We start from the raw sequence: 22,369 nt of genomic DNA, 5'->3' as shown, positions 1-22,369 counted from the left end.
AGGTATTTGTAAACCAATAATGTGACTACTAGTAATGTTATATGTACATATGCCAGAAATTATATATCCAAAGGAGTATAGGCTTTTAGAGCTGACTGCTTGGGAGCTGTGTATATAATGTATGTTATTAAAGTTTCATACTGTGTAATCTGCTATAAGTATTTACTTCATAATTGATTACATCTTAAATACAGTTGTTTGTAGTCATTGCTCTTCGAATTTGGTCATCAGATTCTGAGTTAGAAACAGCCCTAAATTATTTACATACAGCCTTTGTATAGTGTATTTGCTTTTAAAAATACCCTCTGTTGGTGAATGTGATGTAGATTTAGATAACATAGTGACATCATACATTTGGTTGTTACTTCCTATAACTAGTTGGTTGTTATTGCTGGTTATTAAACGTGACAGTGGGAATGGAGCAGAACCAAGGACTTTTTTTTTTTTTTTTTTTTTTTTTTCATTTTTTTTTCTGAAGCTGGAAACGGGGAGAGACAGTCAGACAGACTCCCGCATGCGCCCGACCGGGATCCACCCGGCACGCCCACCAGGGGCGACGCTCTGCCCACCAGGGGGCGATGCTCTGCCCATCCTGGGCGTCGCCATATTGCGACCAGAGCCACTCTAGCGCCTGAGGCAGAGGCCACAGAGCCATCCCCAGCGCCCGGGCCATCTCTGCTCCAATGGAGCCCTGGCTGCGGGAGGGGAAGAGAGAGACAGAGAGGAAAGCGCGGCGGAGGGGTGGAGAAGCAAATGGGCGCTTCTCCCGTGTGCCCCGGCCGGGAATCGAACCCGGGTCCTCCGCACGCTAGGCCGACGCTCTACCGCTGAGCCAACCGGCCAGGGCTAAGGACTTTTTAATGAACAGTTCATGGAAAGCCTAAAATATTAAAGAAAGCTTCATTGTTACCACCTGTAAAAGCAACAAAAGATTCTAAAATCTAACCTGCTTCTCCCTACCTTACATTTTCTATAACTCAAATGATAGTATCCCAGATGCTGGAAAATGAAAAGAATGGCATGGGAATAATGTTCCTTTTTCCAATCAGCTAAATAAAATATTTGATAAGTTAACCAACCCAGTGGGTATTTCCTAAAGAAATTTACCAAGACTGTTTTACATTTGAATGACTGTTGATGTTCATGTCATTTTACTTTATTACTGAAATAAAGCAGTGCTATGTAATGGGCCTATTACTAAAAAAAACTAATTAATTAAGCCATACTAAAATCACTCATTTTAGCATTAGATATGTACATTTCTTCTTACAGAATTAAATCTTCATAAAGCAAAATAATATATACATAGACTTACCCTTGTAAGGATCCTGCCTCCAAACTAAAATAGTTTACATTATGTTAGCATGCAATTAAAACAAAGAGGTTGTCTAGCATGTTGAGTATTCTTTTCCTTTTTTTTAAGAGAGAGACAGGAAGGGAGAGAGATGAGAAGCATCAGCTCGTAGCTGTGGCACTTTAGTTGTTCATTGATTGCTTTTTATACATGCCTTGCCCAGAGGGCTCCAGCTGAGCCAGTGACCCCTTGCTCAAGCCAGTGACCTTGAGCTTCAGGGCAGCAACCTTGAGGCTCAAGCCAGTGACCGTAGTATCATGTTGATAATCCCACATTCAAGCTAGATGATCCACGCTTAAGCAGGTGATGTTAGGGGTTCAAGGGCTGAGTAGTTGTTTCAGTTGTGATGCCACAGTGGAAGATCTATCATGGAAGAAGGAAGGGTCCAATTTTGGAAAAAAAATAATGTATTTAAAAAATGTTAAAGACCTAAGCAGTGGTATATACATACACTGGAATATTCCTCAGCCATAAAAAAAAAGAAATGAACTCTTACCATTTGTGACAGCATGGATAGACCTTGAGGGTATTATGCTAAGTGAAATAAGTCAGAGAAAGACACTTATGTGGAATATAATGAACAAAATAAATGAAAAAACAATTGAAACAGACTCATAGACACGAACAATAGACTGAGGGTTGTCGGAGGGCAGGGGTGCTGGGGGACAGAATGAAAAAGATAAAGGGATTAAGAAGTACAAATTGGTAGTTACAAAATAGTCACAGAGATGTAAATTATAGCATAGGGAATATAGTCAATGATATTGTAATAATATGTATGTTGCCAGGTAGGTAGGAAAATATCAGGAATACTTTGTGAAGTATGTGACTGTCAAACTACTATGCTGTAGACCTGAAACTAATACAAAATAATATTGAATGTATATTATAATTGAAAAGAAAAAGATTTTATTATTAATTTATGTTGCACATCCTTTATAGCAATAAAATTAAATGTAAATGTTAAAAATAAAATGTTAACGATCTGATTTTTTTAAATGCACACTATATACCAGGCACAGTAATAAAGGACAGCACAGGGATTTAAAAAAAAAATACAAAGTCAAGGAGTTTAAATTTTAGAGGCAAACACACTAAACATTAACAGTATGAGGTGATAATTACCATAATACAACATACATTGGTGCTCAGATGAAGTGTTTTTGTAAGTCTGCTTGTAGTGTCAGGGAATTCCTCCCTAAGGAGGTAATCAGTGAAATGAGAGCAAAGATATTGAGATAGCAGCTTGTCAAGGAACAGCAAGTATGGCTGGAGTGTACCATGCATAGAATGCAACATGCGTGGGGGCAGGTGGCAAGAGAATAGACTGGAGAATTGTCAGGGATTGGGTCACAAATGACTGTATTTGCCATATTAAGATTGAGTTTAGTTTTCATCCTATAGGTATTTTGGAGCCACTAATACTAATGATATCAAATGTTTAATAATCAAAATTTTCTGGCAGTCTTCAATTGTGACTGTATGGACAGTTAGAAGTCTTTGTTGATACTAAAGAGCCAAAAATGTACTTTAGGACAAGAACCAATCAGGCAACAAGTATTGTTTGAACACTTTCTAGGATATAATCTGTTATTACAGAAAACCTGTTTATCTAGTAGTTGAACAGGTTAAAATTATAACATTTAGTATAATATATGTGTCATAAATGTTTTTTCACATCAGGATCAGTTTTATGTGTTTATACTTGTGATTTGTAGGTAGACATATTAAATTAAACTTCACCAGTATGATATACTAGAGTCCAAGAACTCAGTGGGCCACATGTTAGAAGATGTTATATTCACAAAAAGAATAGAAAAGGAAACAAGCATTAGGGAGTGGAAAATTTTTATTCTTTTAAGGAAAAACTTAAGAAATTCTTCAATAGGAAATAGCATTCCAAAACAGTAAAATTAGCTACTATTTAAAGATCTTAACCTCACAGAATAAATTATGATTCAGATTTTATTCTTGATTATACATAAATATAAGCCACAAAATGGCTTTGAATATGAACAAAATTATTCAAGGTGTTTTTATTATTGACTAAACCAGTGTAGTTTCTCCAGAATCTTTTTTAATGGATACCACAAGTCTCCTAAACCTCTTCTGAGCATCAGTTAGAATTTTCACAGATGTATATACTCTGCATCCCACCCCTTGAGGTAGTTGAGAGATTCCCAAGCAAAATCATCCTATTGAGAAAGAAAAAAATTTGCTGTGTATGTTGTTTGGAAATTATAAAGACCATTAAAATTCACCTTTTTTCTGCAGAACTTGGGGTTTATATCAGTGCTGGCTATTCAGTATCCAAAAATATTAATTTTGGACTTTGGTCAGGTTGAATAGTGCTGAAAGTAACTGTGTATTAAATGTGGTTAGAATTAAAATTTTGACTTTTATGTGTAAATCTTAAGCAATTCTAACATTAGTGTTTGATTCAGAAAACAAAATCTTTTGATTTTGTGCAGCTTAAGAGCTACAATCTCTTTTCTTACCAGTTACCAGTAAACCACCTTAAATATTTGCATTTTAGAACATTAATTATTGTGTTACATTTTTGGGAAATAAAGCAAGACATAATTTTTAGCCAGTGCATTTTTTTTCTGATGTTACATTTTAATTTTTATTACTTTTAATTGTAGAAAATATATATATATATAACATGAAATTTATTGCTTAACAAATTTTTTTTTCTTTTTTTCTTTTTCTTATTTTGAAGCTGGAAACGGGGAGAGACAGTCAGACAGACTCCCGCATGCGCCCCACCGGGATCCACCCGGCACGCCCACCAGGGGCGATCGATGCTCTGCCCTTCTGGGGCGTTGCTCTGTTGCGACCAGAGCCACTCTAGCGCTTGGGGCAGAGGCCAACGAGCCATCCCCAGCTCCCGGGCCATCTTTGCTCCAATGGAGCCTTGGCTGCAGGAGGGGAAGAGAGAGACAGAGAGGAAGGAGAGTGGGGGGGGGGTGGAGAAGCAAATGGGTGCTTCTCCTATGTGCCCTGGCCAGGAATCGAAACTGGGTCCCCTGCACGCCAGGCCGACGCTCTACCGCTGAGCCAACCGGCCAGGGCCGCTTAACAAATTTTTAATTGTGCAGTTCACTACCATGGAGTATATTCATGTTTTTCTGCAACTATCACCAATATCCATCCCAGGAACTCTTCTTATCTTCCAAAACTGAAACTTCTTTACTTTTTAAACAATTAACTCCTGAACTCGTTTGCCCCAGCTTTTGGCAACCACCATTTCCCGTTTTGTGTGTATGAATTTTATTACTTTACAACCTCATATAATAGAATTATATAGTGTTTGTTCTTTTGTAACTGACTTATTTCACTTAGAATAATGTCTTTAAGATTCATTCATGCTGTAGCATGTCAGAATTTTCTTCCTTTTAAGAATGAATAATATTGGCCCTGGCTGGTTGGCTCAGTGGTAGAGCGTCAGCCTGGCGTGCAGAAGTCCCGGGTTTGATTCCCGGCCAGGGCACACAGGAGAGGCGCCCATTTGCTTCTCCACTCCTCCCCCTCTTCTTCCTCTCTGTCTCTCCCTTCCCTCCCACAGCCGAGGCTCCATTGGAGCAAACGATGGCCCGGGCGCTGAGGATGGCTCCTTGGCCTCTGCCCCAGGCGCTAGAGTGGCTCTGGTCGCGACAGAGCGACGCTCCGGATGGGCAGAGCATCGCTCCCTGGTGGACGTGCCAGGTGGAGCCCGGTCAGGTGCATGCGGGAATCTGTCTGACTGCCTCCCTGTTTCCGGCTTCAGAAAAATACTAAAAAAAAAAAGAATGAATAATATTTCGTTGTATATAACACATTTTGTTTATTCATTTATTTATTGATAGACACTTGGGTTGCTTCCACTTTTTTAGCTATTATTGTTAATAATGCTTTTAATGAACATATATATAGAAATAGCTGTTTGAGTTCTTGATTCCAGTTCTTTTGGTGTATATCCAGAAGTGGAATTGTTGGATCAAATCATAATTCTATTTAAAATGTTTTTAAGAATTGCCATATTGTTTTCTCATAGTGTCTTTACCATTTTACCTCCCAACCAACAGTACACAAGGGTTCCAATTTCCACATAACCTTGTCAACATTTATTATTTTCTGTTTGGTTGCTTTTTTTTGTAATAGCCATTTTTTAAGGAAACTTTTTCTATTTTTATTTCTTTTTGTGGCTCATTTTGGTCTTACTTTGATAGAACTAAGATCTATTCAGTCATTAGTGTTTTATTTTATTTTTTAAATTTTTTGACAGAGACAGAGAGAGAAGGACAGATAGGGACAGACGGGAAGGGAGAGAGATGAGAAGCATCAGTTTTCATTGCAGCTCCTTAGTTGTTCAGTGATTGCTTTCTCATATGTGCCTTGATGGGCTGGGGGCTATAGCAGAGCGAGTGACCCCTTGCTCAAGCCAGTGACCTTTGAGCTCAATCCAGGGACCATGGGGTCATGTCTAGGATCCCATGTCTAGGATCTCAAGCCACAACCCCTCACTTAAGCTGGTGAGCCCGTGCTCCAGCCAGATGAGCCTGTGCTCAAGCCGGCAACCTCAGGGTTTTGAACCTGGGTCCTCCGCATCCCAGTCCGACGCTCTTATTTACTGTACAACTGCCTGGTCAGGCAGTGTTTTTATTCTTTTTGAAAATACTATAATGTACTTCTTATTGTATTGTTTTATTGTTCAGTAGCTTTTTTTTAGGTGCCCTTTCCTCTATTTTAGTGTAATGTTTCCACATCAGTATATCTTCTTGTTTAAGAAAAGAAAACACTGCCTGACCAGGCAGTGGCACAGTGGATAGAGTGTCAGACTGGGATGCGGAGGACCCAGGTTCGAGACCCCGAGCTCACCAGCTTGAGCGCGGGCTCATCTGGTTTGAGCAGGGCTCACCAGCTTGGACCCAAGGTCGCTGGACTTGGATCGTGGGACCACAGCAAGGGGTTACTCGGTCTGCTGTGGTCCCACGATCAAGGCACATAGGAGAAAGCAATCAATGAACAACTAAGGTGTTGCAAGGAAAAACTGATGATTGATGGTTCTCACCTCTCTCCATTCCTGTCTGTCTGTCCTTATCTATTCCTCTCTTTGACTCTCTCTCTGTCTCTGTAAAAAAAAAAAAAAAAAAAAAAAAAAAAAGAAGCAATATGGAAATAAATAACAGTTTAAAAAAAAAAAGAAAACATTGAGAGTACCAAATGAAAATGAGAAATTTTACAGTGATTGAGTGTAAACTCTCTGGTGGAAGATATGCAAATTGAGAGTTAATACAATCTTCTTGTCTCAACTTCACCCAAGTAATTTTTGTTGTTTTTGTTCTTTTTCCTTATTCCAGCTTCCATATCATATTGTTGGATATCATTGTTATCTGCTGGTTTAGGAGTCAGTTACTCTAATAGAGTTAGCAGTAACTTTAGTACCGATAACACTTTAAGAACTCTATATAATGATAAAAGAGACCATAATTTTAAGTGAAAAATAAAGTGTGCTCGTATTATTTAGTCTTCATAATACTCTCTGTTAGCTGGAAGTAAAACTATTTATATGTTTATTTATTTATTTTAGATATTTATTTATTGTAGAGAGAAGAGCCAGAGAGAAGGGGGATAGGGAGAGGAACAGGAAGCATCAACTCCTAGTTGCTTCCTGTATGTGCCTTGACCAGGCAAGCTTGGGGCTTTAAATTGTCAATCTCAGCATTCCAGGTCAATGCTTTATTCACTACATCACCACATGTCATCAGATTTTTTTTTTTTTTACAGGGATAGAGAGAGAGTCAGAGAGAGGGATAGATAGGGACAGACAGACAGGAACAGAGAGAGATGAGAAGCATCAATCATCAGTTTTTCGTTGAGACACCTTAGATGTTCATTGATTGCTTTCTCATATGTGCCTTGACCGCGGGCCTTCAGCAGACCGATTAACCCCTCGCTCGAGCCAGCGACCTTGGGTCCAAGCTGGTGAGATTTTTGCTCAAACCAGATGAGCCCGCGCTCAAGCTGGCCACCTTGGGGCCTCGAACCTGGGTCCTTCCACATCCCAATCCGATGGTCTATCCACTGCGCCACCTCTTGGTGAGGCTCATCAGATTTTTTAATGCTCTGGAGCTTGCTGTCAATACAATAGCCATTGGCCACATTTCTATTAAAATTAATTACAATTAAATAAAATTAAATTGGACTCGCTACATTTCCATACTCAGTAGCCATTTGGACTAGCTACTTTTCAATACTTTGTAGCCATATATAGCTAGTGATTATTTTGTTGGACAGCACTGATATAAAACATTTGGTCTAATTATTCAACATTAAAGTTTGAATCTTCTCTCATTCTGTTTTCCATCTTGATAGTCTCTCTTTTCTATCCTTCAAGATTCTATGACATTCATTCTATATTCTTTAAGAAATCTTCACCTATTTGTAAAGCATTTTCAGAATTCTTAAGCCTTTTAGAGGCCCTGGCCAGTTGGCTCAGTGGTAGAGCATCAGCCCAGTGTGTGGAAGTCCCAGGTTTGATTCCCAGTCAGGGTACCCAGGAGAAGTGACAATCTGCTTCTCTCTCCCACCCCCTCATCTCCTGTAACCATGGCTCTAATGGTTCCAGCAAGTTGGCCCCCAGTGCTGAGGCTGGCTCCAAGGCCTCACCTTAGGTGCTGAAATAGCTTGTTTGCTGAGCAACAGAGCAGCGGCCCTAAATGGGCAGAGCATCACCTGGTAGGGGGTTTGCTGGGTAGATCCCATTCGGGTTGCATGCAGGAGTCTGTCTCTGCCTCCCTGCCTCTCACTCTCTCAATTAAAAAAAAAGCACCTTTTTGAGTTTTATAATAAAAGTGACATTTTGTATAAGTTGTATGCATAAATATTTTAAGGATAAAGGAAGAATTCTTATTGATTGGTGTTGAGACTGTATTAAAGGGTAAACTTCTAAATGTAGTGTAAATAAGCAGTGGCTCTACAGCTTAGGAAAGAAAAGAGTTTCTCTGTAGTTTAAATTGAATGCAGATATGGCAGTTAAATTGCGGTACCATCCCTTCAATGAGTGATAGTCATTAGAACACAGCCACTTCTTGTGCTCTTTAGCTCAGAAATTATGCACAGGTTAATATTTTGGGAAGCGTTAAATTTTAAAAGGTTTTAAATAACTGAAAAGTTATTTTATATATGCTACAAATATATAGTCACAAACGCATTAATTGTTCTTACTAGGCCTATTAAAAATTACTTATAGACAAAAAAAAATTTGTTTTTAAACAAATTTTGTTTCATCTCCCCAATTTTGGCTTTCTTTCCTAGTTATAGCTAGGGATTGTACATTCTTGGTAATTTTATATATCAACCTTTGTTTTTATATGATATAGAACTTTCTGCATTGATGTGAATGTATTTAAGTTAAATTTTATGGCAATAGAAATAGGATATTATGATTTGATATAATAAATATGTAGAGTCTAAATCAGAACCTTGCTAAGTTTCTTAATGTTCAAAGAGCCAGTTTTTCTTTTTGTGAGAATATTGTCTTCACTAGTGTTCAGTGGCCCAGTAGATGTCACTGAGTTACACAAGGCAGTCCTGTTTATTTTGTATGCACTTCTCATTTGGTAGCTGTGAGAATAGTTATTTATACCAACAGTTGGAGTGCAATATAAGAGATGTAGGTGGGAGGCAGACTAAGGTGCACATTAAACTATTATTTACTACTGACTAGAAAGAAAAAGATTCGGTTTTTCATTTTAATATTCTTAATTTATGTAAAGCCTTTAAAAAGTTACACAAATACAGCCTTTATTCCACTTGATACAAGTGTACTTGTTTGTATATACAGTCTTAAATTTTGCCCTGGTAACTTTGTTATGTTATAAACAAGTCAGATATTTATTGTATTTTTTTTAATAAACGTTGAACTGCTACACAAGAGTAGTTTCTTTTATTAAGATTGATGGATGAAGATATGAGAATGAATTGTAAGCTTGAAGTAAAAATTGCTTAAAATTTTTTTTTCCAAGAAGAAAGGCTGTGTTGTTTGATGATAGCCAAAGACTGACTGAGCATTTTGGCTGTATTCCGAACTCTGCCACTGACTCACTGTGTTTTTTGGCAAGTAACTTATCCTCCCCGAAACAAGTTCTTGATTCTTTTTTCTGTTTGTAAAGTTAGCATAATAATATTGTACTGACCTCAGATGGGTTGTGTAATAGTTTCCCACTTGAGAACTTTGAAACATAAAAATAGTATGGATTTTCAATGCTTTGCTTTTTAAATAAATATTTCTAAATTATCTTTTTATTAGGGAAATATATTAGACCATTTAAATGCAAAACAAAACAAAACCCTCATTGTACTGTTCCAAACATAGCCAAGCTTTTTACCCTGACGGATTTTTAGTTACTTACAACGTATTAAGTACTATACCCTATAAAGTATAAATGATCATTTGATTCATTTCTTTTAGTGTCAGAAAAAAGAAGAATTTATTGAAAGAATTCAAGGTTTAGACTTTGATACAAAAGCAGCAGTTGCCGCTCATATTCAAGAGGTAATAACGTGTATACAATTTTTATGAAGCTTGTGGTGTATTTGTTTATATATCTCCCAAAATATTTAAAGTCATAGGATGAGCAAGAACAAGTCAAAGTCAAATATAGATGAACCCTGCTTTTAGAGAAATTGTCTTCTTCTCTTTATAGGTAGTTTCTTAAATGAATCTTCTTAAACATGGCATAGAACTAACCACAAATGTACTTTTGGTATTATGCTGAGGGACACAGGCAAAAAGTGTATTTTTAGGAGTGAAGTATATGTCTTTGTTAGACAACACAGAATGAATAGTATAGTAAATGGAAGGAGCAGAAAGTGATCATTGCATGTATTCAAAACTAAAGTCAAGTAAGATGATAACTAGTATTTTTTCTTTCAATGATTTTCCTTTCACAGCATATTTATTGAAAATATTACTTGAAATATAAACACATTAGCAATTTGTAGCATCTACATAAAAACTTAAATCTAGTACATATTGTGCAATGTCAAATAATTGAAGTTATATAATTAGTTAAGATTGTTTTTAAAAGCTGCTGTTTCTGCATCTGTGTAGACTTGGTCTTTTTATCTTGTGTAGTTTACTAGACTTTAGAACTAGAGCATGTTAAATTTTGCATGCTGATTAGAAAGAGAACTAAGGAAAGATAAAGAGAGAATTTTTAAATAGTAGAAATTGGTGGTGTTAAAAATATTATGTATTTAAATGACTTCATGTTACATATATTATCTTTTCTCTTAGTTAACATTCATGGAGCCCAGCTTTCTTGTCAGTAGTTTAATTGTCAACAGTATACATATTCATGCTCTTATAAGATATGATTTTATGGTTAATTTTCTCTTATATGTGTGTGTTTGTTTATGCTAGCTTTGTGGTTTGGGTTTTATTTTAAATAAATGTTAAGTGTTACAAGTTACTAAATTTGCCATGATTCTTCAAAATGTTATTTTTGCTGCTTATTGTGAAAGTTACAGCAAAATATCAGAATCACAGAGAGAAAATGGAAAGCAAGAATGAAGTATTTCACTTATGTAACTTCCATTCTTTAAGAAATCTTTATGTAGAGAATCCTTTCCTCCTAGGTTTTTTGACCATGTCATCTTCAGAATCTATAATGAACTTACCTTTTCAAGTATAAAAGTATAATAACATATATCCTACAGGATTAAAAAACTTCTGCTTTTGAATTCAAGTACAATACATTAGTATTATCTAATGAAAGGTTAAGTTGATTGTAATAAAGCAGTTGTCAGACCTATCAATATTACCTTCCTTTAAGAATGCCTTGAATAAAATATCTTATATTTTAGTTTATTGGAAAATAAATATAAATTTATTTAAAGATTATATTTAAAAATAACTTTTAGTACTTGCCTTTTCAACATTCATCAGTTTTAAATATTTTTTTAGACATACTTTTTATATTTTTATTATGTTGGACATAATATTTGAGCTACTATTGTGCTAAAATGAAACAAATGTTTAAGTATTAGCTATTCTTTATATTATTTATTTTGGTTGCTTTTCTAAAGGTAACCCATAATCAGGAAAATGTGTTTGATCTGCAATGGATGGAAGTGACTGATATGTCTCAGGAGGAAATAGAACCACTCTTGAAAAATATGGCATTGCATCTAAAAAGACTTATAGATGAGAGAGATGAACATTCGGAGGTTTGTAAATTTTTTTTTATTGTATTATCAAAGCTTGCTTCCCCAAAAAAGAGAAAAGTAGCATTCAGTGATACTTCAGAATTGATATTTTGTTTTTTAAGGATAGATATTGCAGTACTTGATGTTGTTTTTTGTGTGGCATAGGAACCAGAAAGAACATATAAGACATCCCAGATTAGACAAACAACACTAGTGAACAGATTGCATTTAGATTTTCTTTTCTCTTTTCCTTTTAAATTACTCTAAGTTTGTTCCTTTGTGTTTTTTAAGTCATTACCATGGCTCAGCAACAGTACAAAAGTGTAAAACTGAAAATATCATTGATATAGTGGGAAAATGATTGCCTTGAAGCATAAGAATTTGATTAAGGTTAATTTTTTAGTTTTATTGTCATGTGAGATTGGAAAAATAAGTGTTAATAAAAGGATAATAATAGGTGTTCTGAATAAAATGTCCCACAAAAATTCTCAAATTTTTCTAGTTAATATGATGAGGTGTGATTTTTAAAAAGGGGATTGTTATAAGCTCTTCTAAGAGAGGACTTTGCTTTTTAAAAAGAGTAAAATTCCTCCAGATTTTTTTGGCTGCACTCTGAAAGCAGCTTGTAATTTTTAGAAGAGTCTAGACTTCATTGCGTGTGGTGGTGAGTAATATTTTCTTAATATCAGACCAAAGTACTCCACCATTCGAAGAATGTATGGCTTTGATCATTTGTTCCATGTACATAGAGACAGTTTTGAGCTAATTTATATAGAATTTAATTGCTCTTGGGACAAATAAAAGACTACATAGAAGACATTCCTAAAGATGTATTTTTCTGAACAAAACTTTCATGTCTTTTTAGAGTATATTCAGTTTTGATGAGAAATTTTAGTTTTTCATCAGTCATTAAGAAAAGAAAATTTAAGAAATAAGTACGTATTTTAGAGAAACAATTAAATTCTTAAAAAGCTAAGACAGTGAGACCAATGATAGTGAACTGAAAAAATCCTCAGTATATATCAAGTTTATCCTGAATTTTATTTCATTTCCATTCTAGTTTTTGAACCTGTTGCTGTATTTTTTTTGTCTTTGCACTAAATTATTCATTTTCTAGAACATTTCTTTGCTTGTATTTCAAGATATAAGAGGTATTTTGATAAGGTGTCTACCAGCTTCTGAGGAATTACTTCCAAAAATCTATACTTTGGTTTCATAGGACTGAAAAATTGATCTCACATGAACTAATTAATATAGAGTGAAGGAGTACATTATTTTGGAGAAATGTGAACAAAATACTTGTCATTGCATTCTCTATGTTAAAACTAAAAGGATAAATATATACTATAGAGCAATTATTTGAAAAACCTTCTAAAAACCTGCCTGATTAAACACTTTAGTTGAATTTGTTTTTCTCTTTCCTTTTCTTTAATTGATTTTAGAAAATTGAGAGGAAGGGGGGTTAGAGAGAGAGAGAGAAACATCAATTTGTTGTTCCACTGATTTATGCATTCATTGAATGATTCCTGTATGTGTCCTGACTGGGGATCAAATCTGCAACATTGGCGTATCAGCACCATGCTCTAACCCAGTGGTCCCCAACCTTTTTTGGGCCACAGACAGGTTTAATGTCAGAAAATATTTTCACAGACTGGCCTTTGGGGTGGAGTGGATAAATGTATCACGTGACCAAGACAAGCGTCAAGAGTGAGTCTTAGACGGATGTAACAGAGGGAATCTGGTCATTTTTAACAAATAAAACATCATTCAGACTTAAATATAAATAAAATGGAAAAATGTAAATTATTTATTCTTTGTCTGCGGACCAGTACTAAATGGCCCACAGACCGGTACCAGTCCACAGTCCAGGGGTTGGGGACCACTGCTCTAACTGACTGAGCTACCCCACCAGGGCTGAGTTTGTTTCCTAGCAAGGAAAATAAAGTGGTCGGAAAAAAAGTGGTCTTATTGTCCTGTCAGTGGTATTCAGGAAACAAGTTGCTAGCTGATTTAAACCCAGTTCTCTGCGGGAGGGGGGATGTCAATTTGGGTCACCCATGGTCTCATTAGAAAAGATAATTAGAAATAATTATGAAAAAATATTAAACAAATGTGAATATAGTAAATAAAAATAATTCTGAATCATTTAATTGAACTGTTACAAGTTCTTATTTAGATGTCCCCCTTTAGCATTTTTTCTTTGTATTTTTCCGAAGTGAGAAGCAGGGAGGCAGTCAGACACACTCCCACATATGCCCTACCAGGATCCACCTGGCCTGCCCACCAGGGGGCGATGCTGTGCTCATCTGGGGCATTGCTCTGTTGCTGCCAGAGCCATTCTAGTGCCTGAGGCCATGGAGTCATCCTCAGCGCCCAGGCCAACTTTGCTCCAGTGGAGCCTTGGCAGTGGGAGGGGAAGAGACAGATAGAAAGGAAGGAGAGGGGGAGGGGTGGAGAAGCAGATGGGCGCCTCTTCTATGTGCCCTGGCCGGGAATCAAACCCGGGACTTCCACACGCAGGGCTGATGTTCTACTGCCCAAGTCAACTGGCCAGGGCTGCTTTTTTTTTTTTTGGTTGCTGTTTTGTCATAGTTGTTTCATTTCAATCTAGAAAGTATAATTTGGTCACCCTGTTTTTAATTACTATTTGCCTTTTACTAAAACCCAAATAGGAGATTTTGATGAATATAAGATCTCTTTATTGCCACTGTTTATTTTAGGACAAGCTCTGTTATAAGTTTAACATGTACTATTAATAAGTCTGCATATGAACCCCTTTTTATAAATTAAGATACTCGAGGTCAGAGAAGTAACTCCAATGCTTGTGTTCCTAACCATTATAATGCCTTTGTCTAAGTCCATGATTGTGATGAGTACATCTCTGATTCTTTTTTTTTAATTAATTTTAATGGGGTACATATGTTCAGAGAAAACATCTCTACGTTATTTTGACATTTGATTATGCTGCATTCCCATCACCCAAAGTACAATTGTCTTCTGTTACCTTCTAACTGGTTTTCTTTGTGCCCTTCCCCTCCCCCAACCCCCTCCCACTTCTCCTCTCCCACCCCGTAACCCCCACACTCTTGTCCATGTCTCTGAGTCTCATTTTTATGTGCCACCTCTGTATGGAATCATACAGTTCTTAGTATTTTTCTGATTTACTTATTTTGCTCAGTATAATGTTACCAAGGTCCATCCATGTTGTTGTAAATGATCCAATGTCATCATTTCTTACGGCTGAGTAGTATTCCATAGTATATATGTACCAAAGCTTTTTAATCCACTCGTCCACAGACAGACATTTGGGCTGTTTCCAGATCTTCGCTATTGTGAACAATGCTGCCATAAACATGGGGATACATTTCTTCTTTTCAAACAGTGCTATGGTGTTCTTGGGGTATATTCCTAAAAGTGGGATAGCTGGGTCAAAAGGCAGTTCGATTTTTAATTTCTTGAGGAATCTCCGTACTGTTTTCCACAGTGGCTGCACCAGTCTGCATTCCCACTAGCAATGCAGGAGGGTTCTCTTTTCTCCACATCCTCGCCAGCACTTATTCTGTGTTGTTTTGTTGATGAGCGCCATTCTGACTGGTGTGAGGTGATATCTCATTGTGGTTTTAATTTTCATTTCTCAAATGATTAGTGATGTTGAGCATTTTTTCATATGCCTATTGGCCATCTGTATATCCTCTTTGGAGAAGTGTCTATTCATTTCTTTTGCCCATTTTTTGATTGGATTGTTTGTCTTCTTGGTATTGAGTTTTACAAGTTCTTTATAAATTTTGGTTATTAACCCCTTATCAGACTTATTGTCAAATATATTCTCCCATTGTGTAGTTTGTCTTTTTATTCTGTTCTTATTGTCTTTAGCTGTGCAAAAGCTTTTTAGTTTGATATAGTCCCATTTGTTTATCCTGTCTTTTATTTCACTTGCCTGTGGAGATAAATTGGCAAATACATTGCTGCGAGAGATGTCGGAGAGCTTACTACCTATGTTTTCTTCTAAGATACTTATGGTTTCACGGCTTACATTTAAGTCTTTTATCCATTTTGAGTTTATTTTTGTGAATGGTGTAAGTTGGTGGTTTAGTTTCATTTTTTTGCAGGTAGCTGTCCAGTTTTCCCAACACCATTTATTAAAGAGGCTGTCTTTACTCCATTGTATGCTCTTACCTCCTTTGTCAAATATCAGTTGTCCATAGAGCTGTGGGTTTATTTCTGGGTTCTCTGTTCTGTTCCATTGATCTATGTGCCTGTTCTTATGCCAGTACCAGACTGTTTTGAGTACAATGGCCTTGTAGTATAGCTTGATGTCAGAAAGTGTGACACCTCCCCCTTTATTCTTCTTTTTTAAGATTGCTGAGGCTATTCGTGTTCTCTTTTGTTTCCATATAAATTTTGGGAATATGTGATCTGTATCTTTAAAGTATGTCATTGGTGTTTTAATTGGTATTGCATTGAATTTATAAGTTACTTTGGGTAATATAGACATTTTAATGATGTTTATTCTTCCTAACCATGAGCACGGTATATGCTTCCACTTGTTTTATCTTCCCTGATTTCTTTTATCAATGTTTTATAATTTTCTGAGTACAAGTCTTTAATTTCCCTGGTTAAATTTATTCCTAGGTACTTTATTTTTTTGGTTGCAATAAAAAAGGGAATTGCTTCCTTAATTTCTCTTTCTGACAGTTCATTGTTAGTGTATAAAAATGCCTCTGATTTCTGAGTATTAATTTTATATCTTGCCACCTTGCCAAATTCATTTATCAGGTCTAGTAGTTTTTTGACTGAGACTTTAGGGTTTTCTATATACAATATCATATCATCTGCAAATAATGATAGTTTTACTTCTTTTCCAATTTGGATGCCTTTTATTTCTTTTTCTTGTCTGATTGCTGTGGCTAGGACTTCCAGAATTATGTTGAATAAGAGTGGTGAGAGGGGGCACCCCTGCCTTGTTCCTGATCTTAAGGGGATTGCTTTTAATTTTTGCCCATTGATCATGATGTTGACTGTGGGTTTGTCATAGATGGCCCTTATCATGTTGAGGTATGTTCCCTGTATTCCCACTTTGCTGAGAGTTTTGATCATGAATGGGTGCTGGATTTTATCAAATGCTTTTTCTGCATCTATTGAAATTATCATGTGGTTTTTCTCCTTCCTTTTGTTTATGTGATGAATCACATTGATTGATTTGTGAATATTGTACCAGCCTTGCCTCCCAAGAATAAATCCCACTTGATCATAGTGTATGATTTTTTTCATATAATGCTGGATCCGGTTTGCTAATATTTTGTTGAGGATTTTAGCATCTAAATTCATCAGGGATATTGGCCTATAATTTTCTTTCTTTGTGTTGTCTTTGCCTGGTTTTGGAATCAGAATTATACTCGCCTCATAAAAGGAGCTTGGAAGTCTTTCTTCCTCTTGAATTTTTTGAAATAGCTTGTGAAGGATAGGAGTTAGTTCTTCTTTGAATAAAGAATTCACTTGTGAAGCCATCAGGCCCAGGACTTTTCTTTTTTGGGAGTTTTTTGATAACTGTTTCAATCTCATTTGTTATATTCAGTCTGTTTAGGTTTTCTGATTCTTCCAGATTAATTTTTGGAGATTATATATTTCAAGGAATTTGTCCATTTCATCTAGGATGTCTAGTTTTTTGGCATACAGTTCTTCATAGTATTTTTTTTTACAATATTTTGTATTTCTGTTGTGTCAGTTGTTATTTCTCCACTGTCATTTCTAATTTTATTTGAGTCCTCTCTCTTTTTTTCTTGGCGAGTCTGGTTAAAAGTTCATCGATCTTGTTTACCTTTTCAAAGAACCAGCTCCTGGTTTCATTGATCCTCTGTATTGTTTCTTTAGCCTCTATGTCATTTATTTCCACTCTGATCTTTATTATTTCCTTCCTTCTACCTCTGGGCTTTACTTGCTGTTCTTTTTCTAGTTCTTTAGATGCAGGGTCAAGTTGTTTATTTGAGCTTTTTCTAGCTTCTTGAGGTAAGCCTGTAATGCTATGAACTTACCTCTCTGGACTGCTTTTGCTGTGTTCCATAAATTTTAAGTTGATGTATACTCGTTATTATTTGTTTCTAGGAATTTTTAAATTTCTTCTTTGATCTCATTGTTAACCTATTCATTATTTAATAACATGGTATTTAGTTTCCAAGTGTTTGAGTATTTTTCAGTTTTTCTGTTGTGGTTGATTTCTAGTTTCATGCCATTGTGATCAGAGAAAGTGCTCAATATGATTTCAATCTTTTTAAATTTGTTGAGGCCACTTTTGTGCCCTAACATGTGGTCTATCCTAGAGAGTGTACCATGAGCACTTGAAAAGAATGTATATTCTGCTGCTTAAGAGTGAAAGGTTCTGAAGATATCTATTAAATCGAGTTGATCTAGTATGTCCTTTAAGTCTGCTGTTTCTTTGTTAATTTTCTTTCTTGAGGATCTATCTAGTGATGTTAGTGGGGTATTGAAATCCTCTACTATTATAGTATTGCTGTTGATCTCGCCCTTTAAATCCATCAAAGTCTGCTTTATATATTTAGGTGCTCCTAAATTAGGTGCGTAGATATTTATAATGGTTATATCTTCCTGTTGGATTGCTCCCTTCATCATTATGTAGTGACCTTCTTTATCTCTTACTATAGTGTTTGTTTTAAAGTCCATTTTGTCTGATATAATTACTACTACCCCAGCTTTTTTTTCATTTCTATTTGCGTGAAATATTTTTTTCCATCTTTTTATCTTCAGTCTGTGTGCATCTTTTGTTTTAAGGTGTGTCTCTTGTAGACAGCATATGTATGGGTCCTGTTTTCTTATCCACGCAGCTACCCTGTGTCTTTTGATCGGATCATTTAATCCATTTACATTTAAGGTTATTATTGATATGTAATTGTTTATTGCCATTTTATTTTTTAAAGCTGTATTCTTCTTTTGCTATATTCTTTTTTCTTTTGATCTATTTACAATAGGCCCCTTAGTATTTCTTGCAGCCTTGGTTTGGTTGTAGTGAATTCCTTGAGTTATTTTTGTCTGTAAAGCTTTTTATTTCTTTTTCAATTTTAAACGATAGCCTTGCTGGATAAAATAGTCTTGGATGTAGGCTCTTGTTCTGCATTACTTTGAATATTTCTTGCCATTCCCTTCTGGCCTCAAGTGTTTCTATTGAGAAGTCGGAAGTCATCTTTATGGGGGCTCCTTTGTAGGTGATTGTCTTTTTTTCTCTAGCAGCTTTTAATATTTTATCACTTAGCTTTGGTATTTTAATTATGATGTGTCTTGGTATAGATTTCTTCGGGTTTCTCTTTAATGGAATTCTCTGTGTTTCTTGAACTTTTGAGATGTTTTCCTGCCTTAATTGAAGGAAGTTTTGAGCTGTGATATGTTTGAACAAAGTCTCTATCTCTTGTTCTTTCTCTTCTTCTTCAGGAACCCCTATGATGCGGATATTATATTTTTTCATGTTATCACAGAGCTCTCTTAGAGTTTCCTCAGACTTTTTGAGTCTCTTTTCTTTTTCCTGCTCTGCTTCCGTGCCTTTATTTTTCTTGTCCTCTAACTCGCTGATTTGATTCTCAGTTTCATCCATCCTGCTTTTAATTCCTTCCATTGTGTTCTTCATTTCTGATATTGTATTTGTCATTTCTGACTGATTCTTTTTTATTATTTCAATGTCCTTTTTTATATTTGCTATCTCTTTAGGCATTCATAATGACTATCCATTGTTGTTCTAATATCTTTGAGCATCCTAACAATTGTTATTTTAAACTCTGCATCTGGTAATTTGGTTATATTTGACTCATTCAGGTCCTTTTCTGGGGATTTTCTTGATTCATTTGTGTTGCATTTTTCTGCTTTCTCATTTTGTCTGTGTAAAAGAAGGTTTTAGCCACTGGAGTTCACTGTGTCCTCTGTGTTCCCTAAGTGTGGTCTGTCTGCCGGCCCACCACTCCCTCTGCTGTTGCTGCCTAGGGCGTTTGGGTATGGGCGTTGCCAGTGCCCACCCACTGGGGCTGTTGCTGCGGTTTCTGCCTCTCCTTAACGGGAGTAGCTGTGATCATATGCTCGGGTATACAAGCCTTGGTGGACTTGGCCTTTGCCCTGCCTCAGCGGGTGGTGTTATGCTCCGCAGTGAGGGCAGGGGTGAGCACCTTTGCTCAGCTGTGGGTCTCTGCCTGATTCTGGCCTTTCGCCCCACCTCTGCAGGAGGAGCTTGCTCGTGGGATGGCTGCAAGCTTTGGCTCCACGGGGGGGGGGGGAGGGACTCCGCCTGTTCTGGGCTTTTGGCTCCATCCCCGCGAGAGGAACCAGCTCCCAAGTGTGGCCACAAGGCTAGGTTCCTCAGGTGGGGCAAGGCCACGCTCCTGCGCCCTTGCTCAAGGGCTGGTCTCCACCCCTTCCAGGGTTCCCGCCCTTCTCCCGCAGGCTGGATTGCAGGCTTCCCGCAGCTGGGCTTGACCGCTTTTGCACGCCCCCTCCTCCCCAGCCAGGCAAGACTGAGCTCATACCTGGGCCCAGTGGTGTCCAGCTGGCTTTCGCTCCTGCCGACAGAACCGCACTTCCGTGTCCCGCCACCGCAACCCCTCAGCCATGTGGGTGCGGGTGCTGCAGCTCAGACCCTAACACTCACTACTGTAGTCCCGAAAGCTCCCTCCTTCTAAGCGACTCTGCTCTGAGTGCCACGGGAGAGCTTGTTTGGCTGGTTTCCTCTTCCCTTTGCTGGTATTGCTGTTTCCAGGGGAAATATTCACTTCAGATTTGGGAAGTGACTCAGCCCAGGGGTTAGGGTGGCTGTCTCCCAAAATGTTTCTCCCTGTGCCTCCTAGATTACCCTCTCTTCCTGCTACTTTGTTCCTCTCCTCTCTCCCTGTCCCCCAGAGTTCTGGGTGAGTGGTTGTGAGAGAGGTTTTCTGCGCGGTCCCTTTAAGAAGAATTCTGGGTCTGAGAACTCAGTCTCTTTCTCACAAACAGTATCCTGTCTTGTTTCCAGCTAAATACTGTCTGTACACCTCTTCTAGGCTCTGGGGCTGCAGGCTGGGGCTTTGTTCCCTGGACTCAGGACCCTCCTCTCTCTGCTAAACTCACTTCCCGCCACGCGAGCCTCTCCCAGCTGCGGTTCGCTCCGGGGAGCTGGGCAGCCTTCTCCGTGTTTCCACTTTTCCTACCAGTCTCAGTGTGGCTTCTTCAGTGTTCCTTGGTTGAAGAGTCCTCTTAGTTAAGGCAAAAGTTGGTTTTTCCAGATGATGGTTTTTAAAATTAGTTTGTAATCCACTTTGGGTCTGGGAGGTGGAAGTTGGTACGTCCGCCTACTCCATCGCCATCTTGTCTCCCATCACATCTCTGATTCTTATCCTTAATAGTGACTTGTATAGTTAGAATTATTATATCACCTGGGTTGTTTTCTTAACATTGATATATTTTTATTTACTCTTTAACATATACTATAAATATCTGCCTTTTGTTCTCGAGTGCTTGGGAGCAACAAACTGACAAACATTCAAAAAGGACCAAAAATTGTTATAATAACAGGGAAGTTATTTAAATAGAATAATTAACTGTATATAATAAAATGTTGAAGGTGGACCTGAACAGGTGGTGGCAGAGCGGATAGAGCATTGGACTGGGATGCAGAAGACCCAGGTTTGAGACCCCGATGTCACCAACTTGAGCGCGGGCTCATCTGGTTTGAGCAAAGCTCACCAGCTTGGAACCAAGGTCGCTGGGTTGAGCAAGGGATCACTCGGTCTGCTGAAGGCCCATGGTCAAGGCACATATGAGAAAGCAATCAAATGTGCAACTAAGATGTTGCAACAAAAAATTGATGATTGATGCTTCATCTCTCTCCATTCCTGTCTGTCTGTTCCTATCTATCCCTCTCTCTGACTCTCTCTCTGTCTCTGTAAAATAAAATAAAGATAAAATAAAATAAAATGTTGAGGGTGGTAATCCCAAAAAGAAACATGCATCTAAATACTAGATGAATTTAAAGAAGATATTACTTGCAACTATTAGTGGAATGTCTAGGACTGGAAGGATCAGAGAAGGCTTATTTAATTAAAGTTACGCTTTAATGACATTTCCTGTCAGATTTTTGGGAAAATGTCTAGAGACCTTCAGCTCAAGAAACTACCACCATTAGAGAAAAGCCAGAGTGTTTTCATAGTCTTTAATGGAAAATACCTCTAGATGCTCTTAGTTTTTAGTAACAGGTTTCTTTCTTTTTTTCTTTTTAAAAAATATTTTTCAGCCAGTAGTTCTTTTGTGCTCTGTTCATTGACATCTGGAAGCTCTTGATATCTCCATTTCACCACCTACTTAGTTCATATGTAGTATTGTCTTCAGTACATTTATTGAGTTCTCCATTTTGTCAATCACTCAGTTAATATTTTTGAGCAGCTCTCTTTTGTGTTCACTGCTGTGCTGGATAAGATCAGAGATACAAAGGAGGTATAAGAAAGATTGTATTTGGTTTATTGTGGAAAAAAACTACACAGCAAATGAAAAATAAAAGGTAATATAATTCTAACTTACTTATGAATGAAACAAATATTTATTAAACACTATGTATAGGTACTATTGTTAGAATCAGTAGATGTTAGAAGGCAAGATTATAGATAATCGAGACAGAAAGAAAATTAACCAGTAAAAGTTGCTCCATTACGATTGAGTCTTGGTTACTATGGAGATTAGTGACACTATGCATAGTCACAGGGAAGTTGGGCTGGATATACTGGGTGAGTGGATACGATATAGTATTGTCAGTGAACATATAAAGTACCTTTCAAAAAGTAGCATTGGATGAGAAATAGA

The 22,369-nt window shown here is 37.2% G+C and overlaps 1 protein-coding gene across 4 annotated transcripts in view; it reads left to right on the top strand.

The window, feature by feature from the left end:
* Positions 1-22,369, top strand: part of CCDC88A (coiled-coil domain containing 88A) — a 148,447-nt gene that overhangs the window by 51,253 nt on the left and 74,825 nt on the right. For all 4 annotated transcript variants that reach the window (XM_066267154.1, XM_066267153.1, XM_066267152.1 and 1 more), the window contains exons 6-7: positions 9,810-9,893; positions 11,429-11,569. In XM_066267154.1, the coding sequence (XP_066123251.1) occupies positions 9,810-9,893; positions 11,429-11,569 (225 nt within the window). The remainder of the gene's footprint in view (positions 1-9,809; positions 9,894-11,428; positions 11,570-22,369) is intronic.

This window comes from Saccopteryx bilineata, chromosome 3 (assembly GCF_036850765.1).
Source record: "Saccopteryx bilineata isolate mSacBil1 chromosome 3, mSacBil1_pri_phased_curated, whole genome shotgun sequence".
Lineage (NCBI taxonomy): Eukaryota > Metazoa > Chordata > Mammalia > Chiroptera > Emballonuridae > Saccopteryx > Saccopteryx bilineata.
Note: the sequence above shows the minus strand (reverse complement) of the source record. Positions and strands in the feature narration are given on the sequence as shown.